The sequence below is a fragment of the Paroedura picta genome, chromosome 6 (genome assembly GCF_049243985.1).
Source record: "Paroedura picta isolate Pp20150507F chromosome 6, Ppicta_v3.0, whole genome shotgun sequence".
Taxonomy (NCBI): domain Eukaryota; kingdom Metazoa; phylum Chordata; class Lepidosauria; order Squamata; family Gekkonidae; genus Paroedura; species Paroedura picta.
This window is the reverse complement of record NC_135374.1, coordinates 62,386,574-62,411,929: the sequence shown is the minus strand read 5'-3', so window position 1 is coordinate 62,411,929 and position 25,356 is coordinate 62,386,574. Positions and strand designations below refer to the sequence as shown.

The window sequence follows — 25,356 nt, the reverse complement described above, 5'->3', positions numbered from 1 at the left end:
TTTAAATATGAAAGCCTTTTTAATATTTTCAGGAAAAATTCAAGTAATAAATACATGTACATTCAAGTGTACAATTATTTTTGTGCTTAGCTTTGGCTGAAGTATGTGTAAGTGAAGGAGAGAGGACAGCATACAAGTGGGATTGTTTATTGGCAACATTAACTTTGAAAATGTATTCCTGAATAATGAAAAAACTAAACACACACATGGTGTATTTTATTTCTTGCAATAACTCTGTGAATTTAGTGAATTGAATTCTAAGCTGTTTTTCTTCAAACACAGCATAAAATACTTGTAAAAAGATCACTGATGATGCATATCCCATAAATGGGGAAAAACTGACAGCAGTATGACTTTTTAAAAATTATAAATATTAGGATTTCCAAACAAAGACTAACACTGCAGCCTCTGGCAAATGTATCCTTATGAAAAGTCATGATAGAAATATTTGGACCACTTTGTCAGTATAGTTTAGTTTAATATTTCAGCGTAAGTTTCGGGGAATGCAGCCTTCTATCTGGATTTCAGCTGGCCAGCCACTATATCGGTTAATCTTATTGTCAGAATGGTTGATCTGTTTGAAAGATTGAGATAAACAGTAGTTCAGTCTACAGTCTTAAAATAATCCAACTTGGGAACTACATCTTTGGTTTACAATGCAAAAGATAGTGTGGGTTGTGGAAGGAGCAGGTAAGGACACTTCAAAACACAGGATAATATAAAATTAATAACTGATTCAATAGCCATGGAAAATCTTTAAGTTATTTCTAGGCTGCACATTCCACAAAAATGTTCAAAGTGCTTACAGTCATTGAGAATTTCATTCTTTCCTGTTCAAACTTACAATGGACTATAATGGCAATGCAGAAATATTTGCTAAACTGAGTAGCCAGAATTCAGATGCTTCTTTAGTGATTTCTCCTTCTAGTCCCCAGATTGTCAGCCAGGCTCATATTTTTGCTGGGAGTCATCTCTTATTTCTAAACAAAATTGATATACTATCTTGAATAAAGAGCTCTCACAGAGCTTTCCAAGGAACAGAAATATGAGAGTCAATAAGGAGGCCTAAGTTATATCCCAATTGACAAATTTAGAGAGGCGATTTGACTTGCAGGGCTGTGCCGGGGAAAAGACTGGCATTCTAAATTGTTAAAAATCAGGACACAGTTAAAGATATTAGTTGCAGAGAGGGGAGACTTGCAATTTTACTTTAAAGACAGTCTTACTATAGTTGCACATTAGAATCACACATGGGACAGATGTCAATTGAAATTAAGAAGCCCCCAAAAGTCTGACCTTTTCCTTTTCAAGGTTATCTGGCAGCTTGAAACCTTTTGCAGCTATGAAGGCCCAGCTTGACCGGAATCGTATGCCTTGGATATATTTACTGCCAAGGTCTGCTATTGCCTTTTTTGCATTCTCCTTTAACCTGTAAGGAAGATACACAGGAATACTTTAAGGCTGTACCTTTTAATATTTGTGTTGCCATAAAGCCAAAAAGTTAAAGGAACTAAAATATATTCTTCCTCAAACAATGTTCTCTCAGTATATACTAGTAAAGAGATTGGGTTGTATGTAATGGGCCGTCCTCTGGTGGAATTTTGCCCAATTATCATTCTCACTGTAGTCTCACCAAACCAAAATGCTTTCTCCTACAATGAGCCCCCACCTAGGTCATTTCAGAAGTCACACCAAGCAGCTGGGGGAGGGGATGCATAAGGAAATCCACTTGTACTAATGAAATATTCATGGGCTCACATTAAGAAACAAATTCCATTATGTAACCTGCTACTCATCACCTATGTACTAAGGTGGTCTAGAGCAGGGATAGTCAGCCTGTGGTCCTCCAAATGTTCATGGACTACAATTCCCATGAGCCCCTGTCAGTGGGGCTCGTGGGAATTGTAGTCCATGAACATCTGGAGGACCACAGGCTGACTACCCCTGCTCTAGAGAACTTGGCCCAACAGAGTTTGGATACACTAAAAAGCAGAACTTGTTTAATTTAACAAAAGATCACAAACGACTTGTACGCAATCTCTTGTCTCATGATTCCATGGTCCAAAAAAAACCATACAAGGTAGGGGACACAATGATTTGAACACATGTAGCTGCCATTTGTCTATCGAGATCAATATTGCCTACTGTGGCAGAGGCTCTCCAGAGTTTTAAGCAGAAGTCTTTCACATCACCTAGTTTCTAGTCCTTTTAAATGGAGTTGCTGAGGACTGAAATTCTATTATCCAACTTGGTGTCATTGACTAAAAATATTTCTGCTTCAAAAAAAAAAGTATACACATACAATCATCCTACCTTGTAACTTTAAATGTGCAACATCACCAAGATTAGTGATAGCACAAGTTATACATACATTAATATAATATAAAATTATATCTAACACTATGAGTTATTAGAAGAGAAAGTAGCTATGGATTGCTGAATTCAGATTTAAATACCAGTTTGTGGTCCCTGGTGGGGGGACCACACCTTAATTATTGTTTTTTGCTTTATAACAAAATTGATTGCTTATTTGCTTTTCCCTTTTAGTCTTCACATTCCTTTCACAATTTGGACAATTTAGAAAAATTAAAATGAGCAATTGCTCATTCCTCTTCCAGGGAGCATAATAATTCAGGATTGCTGTAGTCATCAAGAGTGAAAAGAAGGTAACTAATTCAGTCAAGAAAGTGGCTGAAATGAGGCAAAATGTTTAGGGGAGGAGGATAAACTCTGCTACACTGGATGGATTTTTCATATAAAGCTATGGTAAGATCATGAGCCTCTTGTGGCGCAGAGTGGTAAGGCAGCTGCCTGAAAGCTTTGCTCATGAGGTTGGGAGTTCGATCCCAGCAGCCGGCTCAAGGTTGACTCAGCCTTCCATCCTTCCGAGGTCGGTAAAATGAGTACCCAGCTTGCTGCTGGGGGGGTAAACGGTCATGACTGGGGAAGGCACTGGCAAACCACCCCGTATTGAGTCTGCCATGAAAACGCTAGAGGGCGTCACCCCAAGGGTCAGACATGACTCGGTGCTTGCACAGGGGATACCTTTACCTTTACCTATGGTAAGATCATGCCTGTGATGACAGGCACTGAAGAATCCTTACAGGGAATGAAAATAAAGACATAAGCAACAACTAGCCATAAGCCTACTGCAGCACTATAACCCCCCGCCCTCATCAGAGTGAGGTCCTATCTTTAAACCCTGCCCCACGGCATGGCACGGTGCGGAATAAATAAAAGAGTAAGGGCTCTGTGGGAGGAGTTAGGGTGGGACCCATCCGAGATAAAAATTCGGAGGGCCACTTGGCCCGCCCCGGACTCCTCACACACGCCACTGGCAGCACGCACCTTAGGTAAGTGGGAACCGCCATTCTCTCCCGGCTTCTGCCGGGCCTGGCCGCTCCTTCACAGAGCGCCCGGGGCCGGTAGAAGCCTTGCCAGTCCAACGCCGCCATTCTCCCGGCTTCTGCCAGCCCCGGGCGCTCCTTCGCTGCAGCAAAGGAGCGCCCAGGGCCGGCAGAGGCCTTTCCCGCCCACCGCCGCCGTTGTCCTGGGCCGCTCCCGGGGCGAGAGGAGGCCGTTTTGGCCTTTCGGGAGGGTGGGGGGGTGGCAGCCGGCCTCCTCTCGCCCCGGGGCGAGAGGTGGCCGTTTTGGCCTTCGGGGAGGGTGGGAAGGGCTGCAGCCGGCCTCCTCTCGCCGCCTTCGCCGCTCCCGGGGCAACAGAACGGTGTTCTCTCGGACTTCTCTCGGCCCCAGGAACGGCCTCGCCACGGTGAGGTTGCTCCCGGCGCCGAGAGAAGACAGGCTCCTAGCACCCATTTTATTCAGACATAAAATGGGCTTTATTTCTAGTGATTTAAATGTAAACTTGTCTGAGGCCTCAGACAGGTCACTCCCACTCAGGACTTTGGCCCAATCATTGGGCCAAAGGTCTGATAGGGCCTGCCCACCCAGCCCAGCCAGTGGCAATCTGGAGACATCGCTGCCAGTCTGCCCCTGACCACCGCAGGGAGAAGAGGTCAGTAGGGCTGCCGAGGGGAATGAGAACAGAGGCTTGGACAGGCTGCACCAGCCCTTTTCGCCCCAAGGCTGCCCTAACTGTCATGTCCAACTGTAACTTCCCTTCCTTTGCCTCAAAACACTGATCGAGCTGGCAGGAGGCTGGTGAGTGCGTTCCTTCCCCCCTCCCTTCAGGCCTGCTGCAAAGGCGCCTCTGATGGCCCCAGACTGAGGGGAGGGAGGCATTTTCCTTCAGAGAGCGATGCAGGGGAGCCTGAGGGCATTCCTTTTGAGGGGGGGAGCATTCTCCTTCTGCCAAACAACTGGCTGACAGGGAGGCCACAGAAAAGTCCCTTCTCACTTAAAATACTGCTGTGGCCGGCCATGCTGCTAGAGGGAAGAAACAGCCAAGCAACTCTCTGCAGATTTGAGACCTATCACACAGGGTGGTGCAGGTGAAACTGGAAGCTGTTGCAAAGGTTCTTTTGCCTCCTGTTTCATCTGCACAACAACCCTGTGCAGTAGGCCTCAAGTGTTTCAACTCCACAGCAACCTGCGTGGGAGGCCTTAAATGTTTCTTCTCCTCAACCCTGTCCAAACTCCATAGCAGCCTTTTCTGCCTGGGGAGCTGATCTCTATACTCTGCAGATGAGCTGTAATTCCAGGAGCTCTCCAGGCCCCACTGGAGGTTGGCTACCCTTGAGTTGGAGATATTCCTGGAGATTTGGAGGAAGGCCTTAAAATTGTACAATGCCTCAGAGTCCAGCCTCCAAAGTAGCCATTTTTGCCTGCAGAGCTGATATAGTCTAGAGATGAGCAGCAATTTAGACAGGATGGTAGAGGCTCACAGACTGTGGTTGGGGTGGGGTGGTTGTGGGTGTGTCCCTCATGGGCTCTGGGCTTTGTCCAGCCCTTACGAGCAACTGTTTGTATTTTGGAGTGCAGAGAGACAGACAGACCAATATCAATCCTGCAAGTCTTGAAAGTTCCGGAAGATCTAAATAAAGAATATTTACAGCCTGAAACCGTAAATAGTGAACAAGTAAATGGCTGGAGAGACATGGGAACTGGAGTGACTTTTTTTAAGCTCGGCCCGGTAAATAAAAACTCCTATGAACTCAAAGGCATAAGTGGCCCAGAATTTCAAGTGTAGTTAGCTTTACAGGAAAGTAGACAGACTTTGGGGGAGAACTAGGTGATCCACTTAGGTAACGACTTGGCCTTGCAGACAACAGGGACTGTAGTTGCCAGCAGAAGGTCTCAGGCTTCAGAAGGGCAGACATCACCAGCCAAGCAACCAAGTGGATTCTGGGGCCACATGCATTCCTTTTGAAGGGATGCATGTGAGGGGAGAGAGCTTTCCCTTCAGCCTAACTGACTAGAAATGAGCTGTACTTCCAGGGGATTCTTGGACCCCACCTGGAGACTGGCATCCCTAAACCTGATTGGGATACAATGCTACACAGTCACCCCTCCAAAGTAGCCATTTTTGCCTGTGGAGCTGGTCTGTATAGTATGGAGATGAGCAGTAATTCCAGGCCTCACTGAGAGGTTGGCTGTTCCTGGTCTGAACATATTCCTTAAAGTTTAAAAGTGGGGCCTCAAGAGTGTGTAATGCCTCCGCAGCTACCTAGTACCCCCTGACATATTTCAGATCAAGAAAACATTGCAGAGTGGAGGTAAGGTTGCCAGATTGGTGTAGGTTTATCTTCCGGAATTCCACACTACCTTGGCGTGCATAACCCTGACTAAGTCAAGACTGCTGTGCACAGAGGTACCTCCTCTTAGGGTTGCCATCTTCCAAGTGAAGCTCTCTACCCCACCTCCCTCACGGACAGTCTGCTATGGGGAGAGGAAGGGAAGGCGATTGGAAACTGGTTTGAGACACCTGAAGCCTGCTGGGTCACTGCAGTCCATTCCCAGTTATCTCAGACCTCTCACAGCCCCACATTGTCTTTTGTGGGGAAACGAAGGGAAAAGGTGTTTGTAAACCACTTTGAGACTCCTTTGGGTAGTAAACAACAGGGTACAGAAATCCAACTCTTCTTCTAAGGAGCAACCGTGAAAGAAGCATTTGGGCACATAACATTTTATCAACAGTAAAAATATGGAGACAGAAGAAGCAGGGTGGACCCCTGTGTACTGTGACTACCCCATGTGTATTTGGGCAGGAGGACAAGAAGGGAAATGATGTTGAATGCACAAATGGGAGGAATTGGTTGCCATGTAATCTCCCCCTAAGAAAAGTCTCCAGTCTGATTTTCCCTTCACATATCTGAAGACATGGCTCTAGAAAGCTCATGTGTAACCACTATGCCACAATTCCCAAAGGTATGTCCTCTCCCAAATTCAATGAACATTCCAAACCACAGGTTATTGACACCCATATCTCCATACCCATGTCCTCATTTGTCTCCATGCCACCACAACCTCCCACACAACACACACATTCAACTCCATGCCCTTACAGACTGGACAACTCCTCCCCTTCCTCTTTCCACCGCCAAGCTCTAGTGCCCGTTGTATTCCTGGATACGCCCCTAGTATAAAATATGTAGCCAAGCAGGTACAACAGTTATGCAGACAGATTGGACAATCCCCCTATACACTAATATCCAAGTTTTCAATCCATTAAGTCACAGCTGGAGAGAGAGCAAAGAGCTTTATGCTCATATGCCATGGACAGATGAAAAATAGTTTGGCGGGCTACACCACAATCACATCCCTGATGTTTGGCCCCATTTTAACAACAGGTCAGCACAACTGCCAAAGCGTGTTCATATTCTATTAACTATCTTCCAGATTTTATGTGACAAGTTCAAATCCTGCAGACTTCCTGTTGGTGTCTACCAGATTCTGATAAACCATAAACTTGCATGAAGAACAGAGAGACATGAGTATGTGTGCTTACTTGGTGCTTCCATCATCATGAGTCACCATCAGGAGCAGCGATCCTTGTGGTGCCTTTTTGATGAAATCTGTCATACTTTCAGAAAATTCTGAGGGTAAAAGGAAAGGGGAAAATCTCTATAAAGATACATCTTACAAAAGTGTCTCTCTTGCTGTCCCCAGGACTTCATCCAGACCTGGTGTCGGCCATGGCAATGTTGGGGTTCTCACAATTTGTTGCTGTCCTACCCATCAGGCTGGCCATACCCTTGATCTTTGGTGCAGGGGTAGAGGTGGAATGATGGTGAATAACTCCATGCCATGGTCAGACCACCATGCCCTGAAGGCTCGGCTAAGGATCCTACCCCCTTCCTCTTTGGGTGACATATTTCAGTCCACCTGCGGAGACTTATGGAATCCAAGAGATTCCTGAATGCTCTGCGGGACCCGATGCCTTCCAGCGTCTTGTTAACTGCCTTTCTGGAGGACTGGCAGTCTCACCCAATGGCTGCTATCGACGAGATTGCTCCTAGGCACCCTCTCTGCCCTCACCTCAGGCTCCTTGGTATTCCCAGGTGCTTTGGGAGAGGAAGTGAGATGGTTAGAGCAAGTGTGGCAGAAGACTCACAACAAGGAGTCTAGAACATCTTAACACACACTTATAAGAGTGTATGAGATGGCGGTAAAAGTGGCAAAGCGTGACTTCTTCACTGCGTACAGCTCTTGCCTGGCACAATTGTATAGGGTAATTTGATCTCTTACTGCCCTTGAGGAAGGACACTAAACTAGTTGTAAATTGGATGTACACTGTGAGGCATTAGCGAGGTTTTTTTTGCAGACAAAGTCTTTGTCGCTCTGCTATAACTTTCATGCCACAATTGATGCAGAATGTGAATTGGGAGCTCTGTGGCTGTTGCAGGGGATTACGTTTGGTGACTTCAGATGGGTCTCTTTAACTGAAGTGGACAAATTGCTAGGTTCAGCGAGGACGACTATTTGCCCCTTAGATCCCTGTCCATCATGATTGTTCAAGTTGGGCAATTTATGGATAGGAGGCCTCCTGAGGGAGATTGGGAACCTCTCCACTTTATCAGGGGGATTCCTCAAGGGGCTTAAGGCAGCAGTGGCTCGCCTTCTCTTTAAGAAGTCATTGTTGGACCCGCTGGATCCCGCCAGCTACTGCTCGGTACTGCATCTTGTGTTTCTGGGAAAGGTAGTTGAAAGGGCCACAATAAACCAGATCCTAGCATTTGTGGAGGAAACTTAGGCCCTGGAGTCATACTAGTCTAGCTTCCATCCTGGCCATGGGATGGAGATAATCCCGATAGTTCTAATGGATGATCTGCAATGCCAGATGGATTGGGGTGGGTCAGCTATTCTCATTTTGTTTGGGTTTTGATCTTTAAGGTTATATGTGGCCCGGATCCTACCTATCTGTGGGACTGCTTATCTCCTTATGCCCCCCTGCAGGGCTTCATGCTCTGTAGGTATGAATTTGCTGGTTGTCCTTGGTCCCCAGGAAGCGCGCCTGGCCTCGACCAAGGCCAGAGCCTTTTCAGTCCTGGCCCCCACTTGGTCGAATGAGTTCTCAGAAGAGTTGAGGGCCCTGACAGAATTCTCTGGGTTCCGCAAAGCCTGCCAGATGGAGCTCTGCCACCAGGCATTTGGTTAAGGCTGGGCTGGAGACTGGAGACCAGGATATAAGATTGGGTCTCCCCCTTTCTTTTCGTAATATGTACCCCCCTAGGCCAACATTGCCTAGGGAAATCTTTTCGGACATTACAACTGAGAACAGAAGAATTGAAGCGCTGGGGGGCTGAGTAGGGTATAAATTGTTGCCGCCATCAATTGTATCATGAAATTGAGTTAACGTTTTTATGTAAACTGCCACAAGCCAGCTGGGTTGAGAGTGCGGACTATAAGTCTAAATAAGAAGAAGAAGTGTTGGTTCTTATATGCTGCTTTTCTCTACCAGAAGGAGTCTCAAAGAGGCTTACAGTCGCCTTCCCTTTCCTCTCCCCACAACAGACACCCTGTGGGGTGGGTGAGGCTGAGAGAGCCCTGATATTCCTGTTGTGTCAGAACAGTTTTATCAGTGCTGTGGTGAGCCCAAGGTCATCCAACTGGCTGCATATCGGGGAGTGCAGAATCAAACTCAGCATGCCAGATTAGAAGTCCGCACTCCTAACCACTACACCAAATAAATAAAAATAAAATTCATTCCCAGTTTTTGCCTTTTTTATTTAGAAGTTTGAAGCTGAAGAATGTCATGCTTTTTTTCTGACTGAAGATAAAGGGCTGAATCCAGCACAGAATTTATATTTGCACAAGCAGAAACCAAAGAAAAAGCCTGCAGTAGACTCTTGTGATAAGCCAAACCTATTGTATCTCTACTGCATTCTTACTTGTGCAAGATCTTTGGGCTACCAGATTCTAGGCACTATGAATGTGTCAAATGTTGCATACGGTCCTGCCCCAACCAGACTGGTATCCCACCATTGTGTATTTCAGGTTGACAGTCAACAACCTTGTAATAGTGCTCTCTCTTACCTCCTTCCCACATGTCAAAATATTTTGCATCTGTACACTTTCCTGTGCCATCTACAATGAAGAAAATGAATTAAACTTGGGAGCAAAGACTATAATATATAGAGAAAAAACAGTTCACATTTAATTTGGAATCCAGGAGGCTGCAATGTATTTGCACAGGTGTTAAAATTGCCAGCTCCAGGTTGGGAAATGTGTAGATTTTAGAGGTGGAGCCTAAGAGGGCAAGATTTGGGGGAGGGGAGAGACTTCAGCAGGGTATAATGATACAGTGACCATACTCCAAAGTAACTATTCTGTGTAGCCTAGAGCAGGGGTAGTCAACCTGTGGTCCTCCAGATGTCCATGGACTGCAATTCCCATGAGCCCCTGCCTGCATTTGTTGGCAGGGGCTCATGGGAATTGTAGTCCATGAACATCTGGAGGACCACCGGTTGACTACCCGTGGCCTAGAGAATGATATAATATCAGGAGATCTATAGGCTTAGCATATGCCTCTTCTGAGGGCTTTTCCATATAATGACAAGTACTGGTACAATATAAAACACAAACATCTTTTCTGAATTCCTGATTGACAGCCTGTTTTCTTCTACTTTCAGGAGCCTGGGCTCGCAGTGAAATGGCACATGCTAATAGACAAAAGTACAACTACAGGATATGCCATTTCCCCAGTTTAATCCACATCCTGTAGTGATCATCATTTTCAATATCCCCAGTTTTCTCCTGCCTGTTGTCCTTTATTTTAAAGAGAGTTCCTTGCAGATATTTAGCTCAAGAAACCTTGATGTAAACACTAGTTCTCACCACGAGGGAATTCATAGTTCTTCCACACAATCAAGGATTCTACACCAGGACTGAACAGGGCTGAGAATCCCCATTTGTGGGGAAAGAACAAGCCGTATCTGAGCACATCAGGATATCTAAATAAAGTCTAAAGCAACTATTTGTTGAATAAAGTATATAAAATAGAAATCCTGCCAGAAATCCACCAAATTAAACTAAGTTAACTCTAGCTAAAGGGTTTTCAGCCTGCCCCTTCTTGCAGGATGGAGAAAGCTGAGAAAGAGTTTGTAAAAGTTTATGGTTTTTAATTAACTAATTTCACTAAATTTTATTTTGTATTTTATCCTATTGAAGCATTCTGTTGTACTGTAATTTGCCCTAAGCCCCCAGAGAGAAGGCAGATAACACAAATAGAATACATATAAATAAATAACTATAAAGAGCATACTAGTGAATAAGAATGTCCCCAGCCTTTCTAACACACTGAAATAATAGTAATAATAATACTGCACTTTATATTACTACTCTGAATACTCTTCCCAACAAGCAGAGTCACATAAAAGGAAAATTTCTACCCAAGACTTCCTGGTTCGTGACCTGGTTTTTTACTGCTGCTTTTCTCTAGCTTGATATTTGTCACAGCTGTTTATTGTACAGGGTTGTGCCTTTTTACTCACAGTCCACAATGGCAATATTGATGCCTCGCCCTGCATTTTTCTTTTCTTCACTTATGAGCCTGGAATGACAACGCAGAGCACAATCACAAGGAAGCCATTTGCTTCTGTTCTTAAATAGGGCACAGGTATCCTAACAGAAATGGCTCCCAAATACTTTAAAAAGTGTTTCAAAATTTGTTAAACATTTATTGGGTGGCAGGACCATATATGGTCCTATCAACCCACTCATCCCTCCCAAAATGGTCAATAATGGGCTTGGAGGGGGTGTGGAGGAGGGGCAATGGGTGGGTGTGTCCACTGCCATGATATTCTGCACAAGCGCTCCACTTCTGGAGTTTTTTCAGAGCTTGAAGAATATTTAAGGAGTTCTCAATGGCAACAAAATTGAGAAAGGCAGTAACATGGGTGAGGCACAGATAAAGATACTGATATGGGAGGAACCTGCAAAAATGCACAACTTCCTTTGTACATGGCATTTTAAGATCCTTTGACTGCAATCTTCCAAAAACGCTGCAGCACTAAATTTGGGTAAGTTTATAGCAAAGCACTTGTGGGGTGGGGGAACCAGAAGTAGGACAAATTAAAGAGGACATCATGTGAATGCTCCCCAAAACAGTGCTGCAGTAAGGAAACCAAAGTGGAGGAGCAAAATATCTTTGTGGAAACAGCCCTAATTGTGTAAATCAGCTTTAAATGAAATTTGCTCCCGGCACTGTTCTGCAGGATCTGCAGTTGTGCTAGGGATCTCAGAATTATGAAGCTGCCTTTCACAGTGTTGAACTCTTCCATCTGGCCAGGATTGTCAGATGGGAAGCTGGCCTCCAGCTGCATAAGCAAAAGCCCTTCTCAATCCTGCCATCTAAGGTCCTCATAACCAGAGATGTTAGGAACCTGTTGGAAATCGACTGAAAGCCAGTATGGTGTAGTGATTCATAGTGAGACCTGGGTTCAAGTCCTCCCTTGGCCACTGGGTGACCATCAGCCAGTCGTGCTTTCTTACCCTAACCCTCCTCTAAAGGGCTGTTATATAATGAGGAGAATTATACATAATGCCCTAAACGCCTACGAAAAAAATTTGATCAGCCTGTGAACTTATGCAGGCACTCTAGCCCTGACTTGTGGCTAAAAATTAATCTAATTCTGTTGGAACTCTCCAGAATGCAGGCTCCAGAAATCCTTAAAGGCCAGGATATGCTCATCAAGGCTGAAAGGTAGGGGCAGATTTTGACATGGATTTGGTACTTACTGTTCATCTTCAAAGCAGATCTTTGCCATCTTCTCTTTGCCCCCACCACTGAGTAAGCGATAAGCATAGCTCCCAGGTGGACAAGGAGACCAATGATCACATTTTTGTCTTTTTGGTGGTGGAGCTGCATTGAACAAATAGTAAAGTTTAGAGCACTTTCATTTTTACATTACAAAATTGCTTGGGATACGCTGGGCAACATTTAGTAAGTAACGTATCTAATTGTTATCACCTCATTTGCCCCTATATTTCTGCTTTGGCAATTGTCAGACCGATTCCACAGGGAGGCGTAAAACACACACTGCTTCCTGCTTGCAAACGCGCAATAGGAAACCATGCATTTGCCTGCTTCCTGACCCCTCCTGCATTATGCTACCATCTTGTTGTGGCTTTTTGCCTCCTGATGAGGTGGTGGTGAAGCAGAAAGCGTGAACAAACCAAAGTTTCCCCCCAGTTCCTCAGGTTGTCAATCAACGAAAGCCACCAATCCCTTCACAGCAGTTGTTTTGGGAACTCAAACATCCTCCAAGTTCTGAAATTAATTTTAAAAAATACACTTCCACATTTCTATGGGAAATGCCACAACAGTAAAACATTTTTTTTTAACTTGCACTTCCGTGTTGTTCTGGGATCACACCACAACAATAAAACATTTCCCTAAATCCCTTTTGGGGATTTTTTGTAAAATGGTCTCTCTTTATGTTTGGGTAGATTTGTGATAGACTGGCCATGGTAACTGGACCCGGATGATTGTATGTTAATGATACAGATTTAAAACAAATAGCACAGATGCCAAGTTAATAGTGAGAGGCCTGCTGCATCACATTCCCTGTGCATAAACCCGCTGCCAGAAAACACAAACAGGAATGCGTTTTAGCTGCCCGATCCCAATATTACCATGCACACAAAAGATAACATTTTATCTGAGATGAGGGCATGTCACTTTGCAGTCCCGTAGCTATGCGGACTGCACCATTAAAAAAAAATGTGATCAGGAAATGGAGAGAGGAGGGCACGTGAGAAGGCAGGCAAAATGCTACCAAGACTGTTGCATGTTTCTCCAGACAGGCTTGCCTGTTTGCACTGTGATTTGCAGTGTGACAAGAAGAGAGAAATTGGGATTCTGCTATTTCTCTCATCATGGAGCAAACTGGATGAAAACTCATGCCACCCACTCAAGAGCTCCGGGTTGCTGCCGATGACATGTGGAAGCAGCACTAAAACCTGCAAGCAATGAGAGGCTGTCCAGGGGAAAATTTCTTGTGTGGAATCAGTCTCAATGTAGCCCTATACCATTATAGAATTGGAAGGTACCTCCAGAGTCATCTAGTCCAACCCCCTGCAGAATTCAGGAAATTCACAATTACCTGCCCACCCCCAGTGAGCCCAATTCCATGCCTGTATTGTCAACTCCATCTTCATACTCAGGAGAGTGGGTAAGCTCTAGCAACTGAAAATGATTACCTAAGCCAGCAGTCGGCAACCTTCTGGTTGCCGCGGCCTGCTGCTGCCGAGTAAGGGGAGAGGGCGGCCCGGTTCCACAGGGCGTGTAGAAGGGACCTGCCAGGCTTTTGGTTGAGGTTGACCTGAATTTAATCACTTCCCATTGGCCCCTGAGCCCCCCTCTCATGAAAACCACCACCCGCATGTCCATCCCAGTGGGCCATCAGTATGTTCCAGTTAAAATGAACGTTCTCACCATGTTTGTTCCATTATGTTATTGTTTTCCTGTTGTGACTGTATTAATGTTGTTCAACTTATGTTATTTGTACTGTTTTTTTCTCCAGTTCCATGTAAACCGCCATGAGCCTCAGGAGAGGGCAGTATATAAATATAATAAATAAACCACACCATTCATTCTTAGGACAGCACAGAAGAAGGCAGTCATTATTTCATAAACACTCAATTTAAATGGCAGACAGTGTGCCCTAGAATGATCAATATATCCAGCATAATATAGTCACATACCCCTAAGTATTGGTTTTTCTCCAACTTTCTGAATTTTGTCAATAGTTGCTGCCAGTGAATCTTCTGGTATGATGTATGCAAATATGGATCCTAAGTACCAAGCACAGATAGATGCAAAGATAAATCCAGCTAACCTCAGAAAATCTGCAATATAAAATTATGAGACAGATTAGAAAATATGCACATGGACAGTGTCAAAATTGTTACTCCTACATCATTTGATACAGTTACAAAAAAAATATGCAATTCTGTTGATTGTGTTAATTGCATTGGTTCCAAAACAGAAAAGATATAAGTCAGGTAAAGGAATATATTTTACTGAGCCAAGTTTATGCTGCTGGCAAATCAGTTTGTAGACTGAGCCCTCTGACTTGACCCTGTGTTTGTTTATTAAGAACTAAGCCCCACAGACTTCAATTGAACTTTGCAAGAATGCCTAAGATTTCAGGTACAGATTTTTTTTTAAAGAAAACTCTCTCATTTTCAGGCGAGTGTTTACCAAAGAAGCAGGACTCTCAATCTGACTACAAAGACAACATTGTAGTAGTATGAAGTTACTAAGAATCCTCCCAGGCATAAAGCTGTAAATTAATATCTGTTCCCACTGGAAATGTAATAACCAAGGTGAATACAGGTCTGTTTTTTGAGAATCATTATGGTACCAAAGAACCGTAACAAGGAAGGGAACAGCAAAGGCAGATCATTATCATAACACATAAGCAGAGCTGTAAGTTTTCCAAAACACTTGTTGCCCTGTTAGCATTGTAGGTGCAAGGAAAGTGGGTGTGAAGAGGCTCCTAAGCCAAAGCACACCCTGCCTGTGAATTTCTTTCTCATAGGGCAAGAACAACTTCTTTCAGGGAAGAAAAAAAAAAGTGTGGGAAGAAATGGAAAAGAGTGTTCTTGGAAAAGGAATCCTGCAAAGGCTGGCAAAGTAGATGCTCTTTTGTAGATACCCTTTTGGGGTGCATGAGGAAATGTGCCCAGTGACAGTGAATGCAGATAACCACCCTATAGTGTGCAACCAGATCAGATTGTTGCTCATGGAGCTAGCTGGTTTATAAAGATGTAAAGGTCTGTTTCCAAGGACTTTTTCCAGTGGAAAAATTTTGATATTATGGGGACTTCCAAAATTTTATTTCAAAATGTTTTCTTTTTTTCAGTGAGTGAATATATACAGATACTAGATCTAAAGCCCATTTCTCTTAGGAATGAAATGGGCGCTAGATGGCCTGGGAACAGGGCCACCCCCCACCCGATGCTCTCTCGAGCCTTCTCCCGGCCGGCGGAGCAGCCTCGCCGCGTCTACGACGTCTACGGCGCTTCGCGGCTCCTGATTGGCCCCTCCGAGTTTTTATCCTGGACAGGGCCCGTCCTAACTCCTCCCACACTGCCCTTACTGCTTTATTCAGTCCGTGGCGCTCCGCGCCACGGGGCTGTTTAAAGATATGAGCCAAACTGTACAATTTTATCTTCTAAGTTAGGAACTCTCATTAAAATACAGCAACAAGTTTGGATTTCATAAATTTCCCCCTAAATTCATGTTTGTTTGTTTTTAAAGCCATTAGAAAAAGTGTATTTGTAATGCTGTAAAATGTCTAGAAATTAGATCTCTCTGGTTGTACACAGTGCCCACGTTCCACATGGGTATACTTGGGCTCCATTACAATGAAAATAAACTGCAGTCAAAATCAAAGTAATGATTCATTGTCTGGAAGAACTAATGTTATGTCCTCTTCATACAAAGAGCTTTCAAAGCTAGGGAACATTGCGGGAATATACACCTAACTTTCTTTGATCTGCTGTTGTGGAAGACTCTATTTGATGGTAAAGTTCAATTCTGGGTTCTAGAAGAAGAAGAAGAAGAGTTGGTTCTTATATGCCGCTTTTCCCTACCCGAAGGAAGCTCAAAGCGGCTTACAGTCGCCTTCCCATTCCTCTCCCCACACCAGACACCCTGCGAGGCTGAGAGAGCCCTGATATTACTGCTTGGTCAGAACAGTTTTACCAGTGCCGTGGCGAACCCAAGGTCACCCAGCTGGTTGCATGTGGGGGAGTGCAGAATCGAACCCGGCATGCCAGATTAGAAGTCCGCACTCCTAACCACTACACCAAACTATTTGTGCGCATGCATACACTTCATTTGGGGATCATGGAAATACACTCCAACATAGTATTTTTATTTGTAATTCATGAAATGCTTTTAAAGAGAGGATTTTTCTCACTTTAAAAGTACAGCATGCAAGTCTGAGGACTTTTGTTCCATCCTTAAAATGAGAATTTCAGAAAATGCTAGGAAAAAAAAGTAACATGAAAGCTTCCCCCCCCCTTTTGGAATATCGAAAATTTTAAAGGCAAGTTTTATTCACTCAGGGTTATAGCATGAGGACTCCTCCCTCATTTTTACATTGAAATATATTTTTCATGCTGTTTCAACAAAACAAATGCTGAGCCTGCGGGGAGGGCGGTATATAAACATAACAAATAAATAAATAAATATCATGTATACACACACATATGTAGCCATTTTAACTATGTATCATTTCCACAGTTCATATTGATGCATAAGCTAGAAACAGAAAAGAAGTTGCACATAGTAAGCAGGAGGTTCTTCTGAACAGCTAGGCATTCATCAGCAAAAGTTCATTTTGAGGTAAGTTGCGCAGGGAGCTTGGCAATGCTCAGCTTAAATTCAGTGGACTTACATGCCAATTTGCAGATTGCCAGTTTTATCAGTGGGTGTATATTCATGGAATGTAAACAGGACCCCACACATCAAGAAACCACTGAGAATGAACTCCAAGAACTCAGATTCAAATTATCATAAAATTTACATGCGTCAGCTGTTTTTAAGATGCCTTCCTTTTCATCCAAACATATGGTCCCTTGCTTGCAAATTATTATTATTTATTAGAAGATTTATAGGCTGCCTTCCTCCAAGGACTCAAGGCGGTTCACTTAAAGCAATCCCCATAAATGTTAGAAATGCAAGAGTCCTGGATAGGCAGTATTAGATGATGGATTATCCGCTCCCCTGTGAGCATCACGGCCTTCCCCTATGGAAAAGTTCACATCCAAAAGCTGTACACTGGAAGGGAGATTCTGCATGTGTTTGGGCAGCCACAGACAACAGGAAACTTTCTAATGTTGGTACATGAAGATTTGATAGGGAAGAAAGGTTTTTTTAGTGAGAGGTCCTGGAACACAGCAATCAGTCTGGTCTCTCCAGTGGATTTTGTAACTTTTATGGCCGACCACAATGAAGAATCTGAAGCAGACACCACTTTTCCCATAATAATGCTGCATTGATACGGAAAGAGCTCTTCTAAAACCCTCATTTATGGGCTATTATTAAAGTGAGGGCCAAACAGATGAGCATAGGAGACAAAGTTCACCCAACAATGACTTCTCCAAGGCCCTGAATATCCCTCAAGCAGTTTTCCTGGTTTCAATGAAAAAATAGCCAATGTATGGCAATATACTAACTCCTCTTTGCCTATAAATATCCTTTTAATCTTGTTTCTATAGGAACATGGTATGAGCTTACTTAGAATTTGGACCTTGAACTCTTGCAATAACTTTAACAACTCTATCCTCAACCTAGCTGTCATCAGTAATACTAGAGTTGATTTGACAACCGGGAGTTGCAAGCTGTTACTAAAAGAAATTATGAATATTAAAATAAGTCAGTACAGTCCAAAATCTCCTTAATCTGGACTCTGTGAGGTGATGTGGTGCTACTAAGGATGAAAGATCATTCTTCAGCAGGTGGACTTCATATCGCAATGCATGAAAGCCAGTGTGGTGTAGTGGTGGTTAGGGTGATGGGCTAGGATCTGGGAAACACAGGTTCTAATCTCCACTCTGCCATGGAAGCTTGCTAGGTGACCTTGGGTCAGTTACACCAGTGGTCCGCAACCTTTGTCAGGCTGCGGACCACTGCGCCGGGGTGCAGGGAGAGGGCGATCCAGGGCCCCGTGCATGCGCAGCAGCCCCGGCGCAAACGCGCATGCGTGGACTTGCCGTGCGTGCGTGTTTGTGCCCCCACTGGACGCAAACGCGCACGCGTGGCAAGTCTGCGCGTGCGTGTTTGCGCCGCCGGCATGCCGGCGGCCGCGGCTCCCTCTCCCCGCCCCTCCAGGCCACAAGGAATCCAGCCGCCGAAGTGGCCGATTAGCTTGCGGCCCGGCAAGATTCTCTTCCCACCCCCTCCCAAAGCAAGAAGCTTGCCGGGCCGCAAGCTGATCGGCCGCTTTGGCGGCCGATTTGCTCGCAGCCTGGCAAGCTTCTTGCTGTGGGGTGGGGGCGGGAAGAGGGAGCTGCGGCCCAGCGCCGAAGCCTTCGCGGCCCGGCACCAGGCTGCGGATCGGGGGTTGGGGACCACTGTTACACAGTAACTGCCTCACAGGGTTGTTGTGAGGATAAAATAAGCAAGGCAGAGTGATGCATGCTTCTTTGGGTCCCTACTGTAGAGAAGGGGGATACAAATAAAGGAAAAATGTTTTTAATGCAATGGGTCTTCCTAAGGAAGCACAGGGAATACACTAGAGACAGGAGCATGCAATGACCAAGGCAGAACTCAAAGAAAAGTCTGCAGATAACTTACAGAGGGATGGAAATCACAAGGATCACAAAAGCCCCCCCCCCAAAAAAAAGCAGGAAAAAGAGAAATCACACCATCATTGGTAGGATCCCTTTAACTGCAAGGGATATAACTTCCCTCTTCCAACTGTGAATACTTGGTAAATTAATGAAATGTTTAAGATAATTCCATGGTGATTTGTTTTAAAATGATAAAAAGCCCTCGCAAAAGGCTAAATTGAGGACGTGTGTCACGTGGGGGGTAGATTTAACTAGCAGAGACTACTCATTACAGGGGCTTATGCACACAGCACACAACTGACCACACACTCTCCAGCCTGCAAAATTTACCATATTCAGCTCCATCTAGATCGGTTCATGTGGGTACCCTGAACCAGCATTACAAAGTTTGAGCTCACTGGCACCTTTAAGACCAGTAAAGTTTTTTTCAAGGTATAAGCTTTTGTGTGCACTCACATTTCTTCAGATACAATGACTCTTTACCCATATGTATGGACTCCTAACTTCCATTTCATTGTAACTAAAGAAGTGTGTGTGTACACTAAGTTTATACCTTGAATAAAACTTAGTTGGGCTTAAACGTGCCTCTGAACTCAAACTTCGTCCAGCTCCATCTAGAGTTTGGGCAAAGCTGTGATTCCCTGCCCCCACCCTTTTACTCTAAGAATGTAGTAATATCTGATCCCAGAAACAACCAGGCATCCCAGATCCAAAGTGCCAAGTATTTAAAAAAAGGAAAAAAGGACAGACACGTCTGTTTGTTCTTGTACCACTCAGTGCAATCTGAGATCCAGCGGAACTGCCCACCTCTCTATTCCCATTTTAAACGACTCTTGTCTGCAGACTTGCGCCCCCCCCCCCTCCCCGCTCTACAACATTTGGTTTCATGGCCGCCCCACTAATTTTTTACATTTTGCCAAATAATTAATCCCTAAGCATGCTCAATTCTTCATAACTTATTAAGAATACTAATAATCACGCCACTAAATTTTCCTCCTTGGCAAAAGGAGACGAGTCACTTCCCTGTAAGGGCTGAAGTAACCGCCAGACTTTCTCCCCTCCAACCCGCAAAGCGCTTCCTAGAAATCTTCATGCCGTTTGTTTGCTGGGGAACCCGTTTGGGAGCCTTTTCAAGCGTCAGAAGCAAAAGGCCGAGTGAAGCGGGGGCAAGCAATGCCAACCCCCCCCCCCCCCGCAAAAACAAAAATGTCCTGCCCGACAGCCAGGCGATCTCAGGATCTCCTGGCCACACTACGCACATGCGAGACAATAAATAAGCCGGTTTTGAGCTAGAAGCGCTGTACGCGAATCGAGGCCGCCGACCTTGACGGCTTTACTTCCGCCTAACGTGCCCAAGACTGGGCAGCGGGGCCGAAAGGAACCACATCCCCCCCCCCCCGACTTTCCCGGGCGTAAAAGCCCCACTGAAGAGAGTCGCGCAAGATTGTGACCGACGGGCTCCCAGTGCCCAGGACTGAAGGCCACCCCCTCCGCCCTCCCGGCTGGCTCAGAGCCGCGCGCCGTTTCCCCCACCGTGCAGGAAGCGCGGCACTTTGACCGCCCGTCCCGAGCCACGTCCCACCGCCAGGAAGAGCCGCCAGCCGAGGCGTCAGGCCGGCGGCCAGGGGGTCTCGAGAAGCGCCGCTACTCACGGTTGCAGCCCAGCCGCATCTTCCTCAGCCCGCTGCGGGGAAGCCGCGCACGACCTGCTGCGCTTTCGCTCTCAACTCCGGGCTCAACTTCGGGGCAGCAGCCCCGCACCGGCCGCCTGCGAGGGGATTGGTCCGGCCAGGGCTGCTCGGACGGGAAGGGCGCGGGTTGCTTGGGCCAGGGCCGGGGAGTGCTGGCTGAGGACGGCTGGTGGTGGCAGCCGCGCAGCCGGACGGGGACCTTTCCTCTGGGTGGCCGGGGCAACGCTGCCGCCTGCAAGCCCGGCGAAAACCGGCTTCGAAGAAACTCGCAGGTAGAGCCTGCTCTCTAGGGTGGAGTCCGTGCCAGCGAGTGACGCCCGCAGTGCCACCCCGGGCCGCGTGACGCCCTTCTCTGCCCAGCAGTGGGCGCTTGCAAACACTCCCCCGCGCGGGAAAGAAGGGCGCTGGGGGCCGGGGTGGGCGGACAGGCTCCCTTATGGCGGCCCCGGGGCTGGCCAGTGCCTGGCTCCGCCTCAGGGCCCGCGGGTTCCGCGATGCTCTCGCTTCCAAATACTTGTCAGGGCCGACCCTCGGAAGCTTCCGAGATCTGACCAGCTTGGGCTAACCGGGGTGGGGGTGGGGGTGGGGGTGGGGGTGGGGGTGGCGTGCTATGTGTTATCCGGTTCATGGACAACTCTCCTTCAAGTAATTCTCGCGGCTTCCAACTAGCCAGCCTTGGCCCCTGCGACAGAGGAGTTGCTGGCCTGGTCTGCTGTTCTGACCACAGCTTATGTGCAAGGGAGCCCTCTTGGTCAGAGACAGGGGTGAAAGGGAAATGGTTGGTTGTGACTTTGAAGTTTCCCTGTTACCTGGGCATTTGGTTTTGAACTTTGATCTTAGTCACCCTGGCAGGCCTTCAGGGAGAAGAGGGAAGAAATATATTGAACAGGAGAGATAAAACATTAAATAGATTATTATGCAAATTATTTCAACAAGGTGCTAATTTCCCTCCCAAGGAAACATGGGGGATTTCCACACCCTTTAAATGTAGCATCATGCCAGTCAAATGCAAGCTGAACATCAGGGGAAAGGCTGAGAAGCCCCTGGGGAGCTCTAATGCTTGGGAATCCCTGGTTTAAAAGTATATAAACATTATCAAAAATTACCTGGTTTAAAAGTATATAAACATTATCAAAAATTAATTAACTTTCTCATTCAAAATTGATCTGTAACAACTTTTTCCCAAGGAAAAAACAAGCAGATTATTGGCCATGCTCTCAAACGTTTAATGGACACATCCGCGAGCTACAACCACCAACAGTGTTGTTGTTGGCCCCACCCATCAAGCAGGTCACACCCTGGATCTTATTTTCGGCGCAGGTTTGGATGTGGATCTGGTCACAACAACAGCCGTGCCATGGTCAGACCACTATGCTCTAAAGGCTCGGCTAAGGCTTCCACCACCCCCTCAGTTGGGCGCCGAGCAAATTTTAGCTCGCCCACGGAGACTTATGGATCCAATAGGATTCCGGAATGCTCTGCGGGAACCAATGCCTCCCGGCACTTCTCTCAATGGCCTGGTCAGTGACTGGCATAACAGACTGCCATTGATGAGATAGCTCCCCGACGCCCTCTCCGGCCCCGTCTCAAGCGAGCCCCCTGGTACACCGAGGAGCTTCGCGACAAGAAACAGGAACTGAGATGGCTAGAGCAAGTTTGGAGGAAGACTCGTGACGAAGCCTCGAGAACATCTTATAGAATGCAGATGAAAGCCTATGAGATGGCGGTGAAGTCAGTAAAACGCAATTTTTACTCGGCTACCATCGCATCTGCAGACTCATGCCCAGCTCAATTGTTTAAGGTAGTTCGATCCCTCACTGCCCTGATTGAAGGGCAACAAAACAGTAGCCAATTGGACATCAGCTGTGAGGCATTTGCGAGTCATTTTGCGGACAAAATCTCGACACTCCGCCACGACCTCCCCCCAACCTTAGATACAAAAAGTGAACTAGAGGCCCCTTGGCCGTCTTTGGAGAAAACTATGAGTAACTTCAGACGACTCACGCTGACCGAAGTGGACAGGATTCTAGCGACAACAAGACCAACTACATGCCCACTAGATCCTTGCCCATCCTGGCTCTTGAAAACAGCTGGCATAAAGATAATGGGCCCCCTCCGGGAGATAATCAACCTATCTCTAACAACAGGAGAATTCCCAGAGGGTTTGAAAGAGGCTGTGGTACGTCCACTGTTGAAAAAAACATCTCTAAACCCACAAGAGCCTAACAACTACAGGCCCGTGTCTCACTTAGCATTTCTGGGCAAGATGATAGAAAGGGCAGTCGCAAACCAACTGACAGAATACCTGGAAGAAGCTTCGGTCCTAGACCCATCCCAGTCAGGCTTCCGGCCTGGCCATAGGGTAGAGACAGCGCTAGTCGCCCTGACGGACGACCTCCGTCGCCAGTTGGATCGAGGCGGGTCAGCACTGCTGATATTATTAGACCTCTCAGCAGTGTTCGACACAGTCGATCACGAGCTTCTAGCTCGCCGCCTCATCGATGCTGGAATACAAGGGACAGCCCTTCAGTGGCTGATCTCCTTCCTCCAGGATCGTGGACAGAGGGTTGCAATAGGAGAGAAAACATCAGGCCGCCGGCAACTTACTTGTGGAGTCCCACAAGGAGCGGTCCTCTCTCCTATCCTATTCAACATCTTCATGCGCCCTCTCCCACAGCTGGTACAGAAGTTCGGGCTCGGTTGCCATCAATATGCAGATGACACCCAGCTCTTCCTCCGAGTGCCACTCAAGGGCCAAGCGAAGCGTGGCTCCCCTTTGGCCACTTGGCCCAGCCTCGCCCACCAGGGGACTCGCCACGGTGAGTCCTCCTGCCTTCCCATCGCCCTATGGAAAGGAGCAGGGATGCCGCGTCGAAGACACGCATCCCTGCCCCTTTCCTGCTCCCCAGCACCATGCAGCCGCCACACTCTTACTACCCCCCGCCATCCCCAGACCCCTTCCCGCTGCCGCTTCCTGAGACATAAACACCCCCCACACACATACACTCGGGCACCCACCCGCCGTCTGCTTACCCCCCAACCTCCCCAGACCCCTTCCCACCACAACGCCCTGACACCCACCCGCCGCCTCTCCCCCAGCCCCCATCCCCGCACTTCCCAACCCAACCCCTCCTTCCTCGCCGGATCCCTGCTCGCCGACACCACACTCACCTTCCGCCAGCCCTCCTACTCACTGCCCCTTTCCTCCCCTTCTGCCGGTGCTGCCGCTAGCCAGCGCGCCCTGCACTGCCAGCGGCATGCCTAAGGGATGAACTAGGCATGTGCGGACTCATGTGCATGCCTGATTGCAGACGCCGACGCCAACCCCGAACCCCACCCCCCACCTCCAGCACGCATCCCCGGACTCCCAAGCATGTGTGCTTCCGTTCCCCGTCACCTGCGCTGCCCCCAGCTCAAGTCGCGCTGCTTCCAAGCCTTCTGCCGACAGCTCCAGCCCACCGGTAAGAGGGCCTCACCCAATCACCGAACTCTGCCCATTTTCACAAATGGTCTTTTTTCCTAGTCTAAAATAATACGTGAAGTTGAATCAGGGCAGTTTGCAGAACACGGACACAACCTTTCCCTCCTTGGGACATGCTGGTATCTTCCTGCTAAGATGTTCGAGGGAAGACAGCTAATTCTTGCCAGCATGAAAACTCTATGGAGGGATGGATTAATAAGATTATAAAAATAATTCATAATTTTCCCTTGATTTGATCGGATCCCCAGGGCAGTGGGGTTGTGCTGGAAACATTTTGATCCGTTCAGCCACCACTAATCTTTGTTTCAAAATATTAAAAATTTCAGACTCATTAAACATAAGGAAAAAAAATCTACTGAAAATGCAAGTTCTACAATTTTGGATTCAATACTGAGAAACCATGAGCTGCATTGTGGATACATCTTTAAGAAAAAGAGTAAGCTATGCGACTCCACTCTAAAAAAGTATTTTAAGCCAAAATTTAAAAATTATCAACCAAGCCTTGGTTTCTGTAAAACCTTGGCCAAGCTCAGCATACAACACACTACAGGGCACACACATGGGAGGCTTTATTGATTTGGTTGCTAAGAGTTCTTGCGACATCAAATATATCCTAAACATATTTTTTTTGCAACTTAAGTTCTATGGAAAGAACAGGTATAAACTTACAGCCATATCCTATTGCTTTGGCAAAGTAGGGCAATCCAGCTCCTTACTGCATTCATTCATGAGACTCTGCATATCATATTTACTTCATGAGTGCTCACAAGTTCATTGATGGTCTTTTAAAATGCTGCAAGAAGGTATTTAAGGACCACCCAATAATATAGTAACAGACCTGAGTTAACCATCAAACATAGAATCATAGCGTTTGAAGGGGGTCATACAGGCCATCTAGTCGAGCCCCCTGCTCAGGATCAGCCTAAAGCATCCATGATAAGTAGCTGTTCAGCCACTACTTAAAGACTGCCAGTGAGGGGGAGCTCACCAACTCCTTAGGCAGTCAATTCCACTGCTGAACTCCTCTCCAGAGCCTCTTGTGGCAGAGTAGTAAGGCAGCAGACTCTGCCCATGAGGCTGGGAGTTCAATCCCAGCAGCTGGCTCAAGGTTGACTCAGCCTTCTATCCTTCCGAGGTTGGTAAAATGAGTACCCAGCTTGCTGGGGGGTAAGCGGTAATGACTGGGGAAGGCACTGGCAAACCACTCGGTATTGAGTCTGCCATGAAAATGCTAGAGGGCGTCACCCCAAGGGTCAGATATGACCTGGTGCTTGCACAGGGGATACCTTTACCTTTATTGTTTTTTGTATTGTTTTTGCCTTGTAAACTGTATCCATCAGGTGTCTGCATAAGCAAAATATGAACTTTCTAAATATCCATGATGTCTAAATAAATGCACACTTTTTGACCTTCCAGCTTCTGGTATGTGGTTCTTTCCTATCTAAAGCTTGGTCCTAGTCATACCTAAAACAT

General features: G+C 46.5%; 1 protein-coding gene across 1 annotated transcript; it reads right to left on the bottom strand.

The window, feature by feature from the left end:
• On the bottom strand, nt 1-20,819 carry FAM3B (FAM3 metabolism regulating signaling molecule B). Its single transcript, XM_077342755.1, has 8 exons — nt 20,364-20,819; nt 14,110-14,253; nt 12,142-12,265; nt 10,896-10,954; nt 9,439-9,489; nt 6,911-6,998; nt 1,297-1,429; nt 1-574 (listed from the first exon to the last, which is right to left on the bottom strand). The coding sequence occupies exons 1-8, from the start codon at nt 20,380-20,382 to the stop codon at nt 485-487; spliced, it is 708 nt and encodes a 235-aa protein (XP_077198870.1). The 5' UTR covers nt 20,383-20,819; the 3' UTR covers nt 1-484.
• Nucleotides 20,820-25,356: the final 4,537 nt, after the last annotated feature.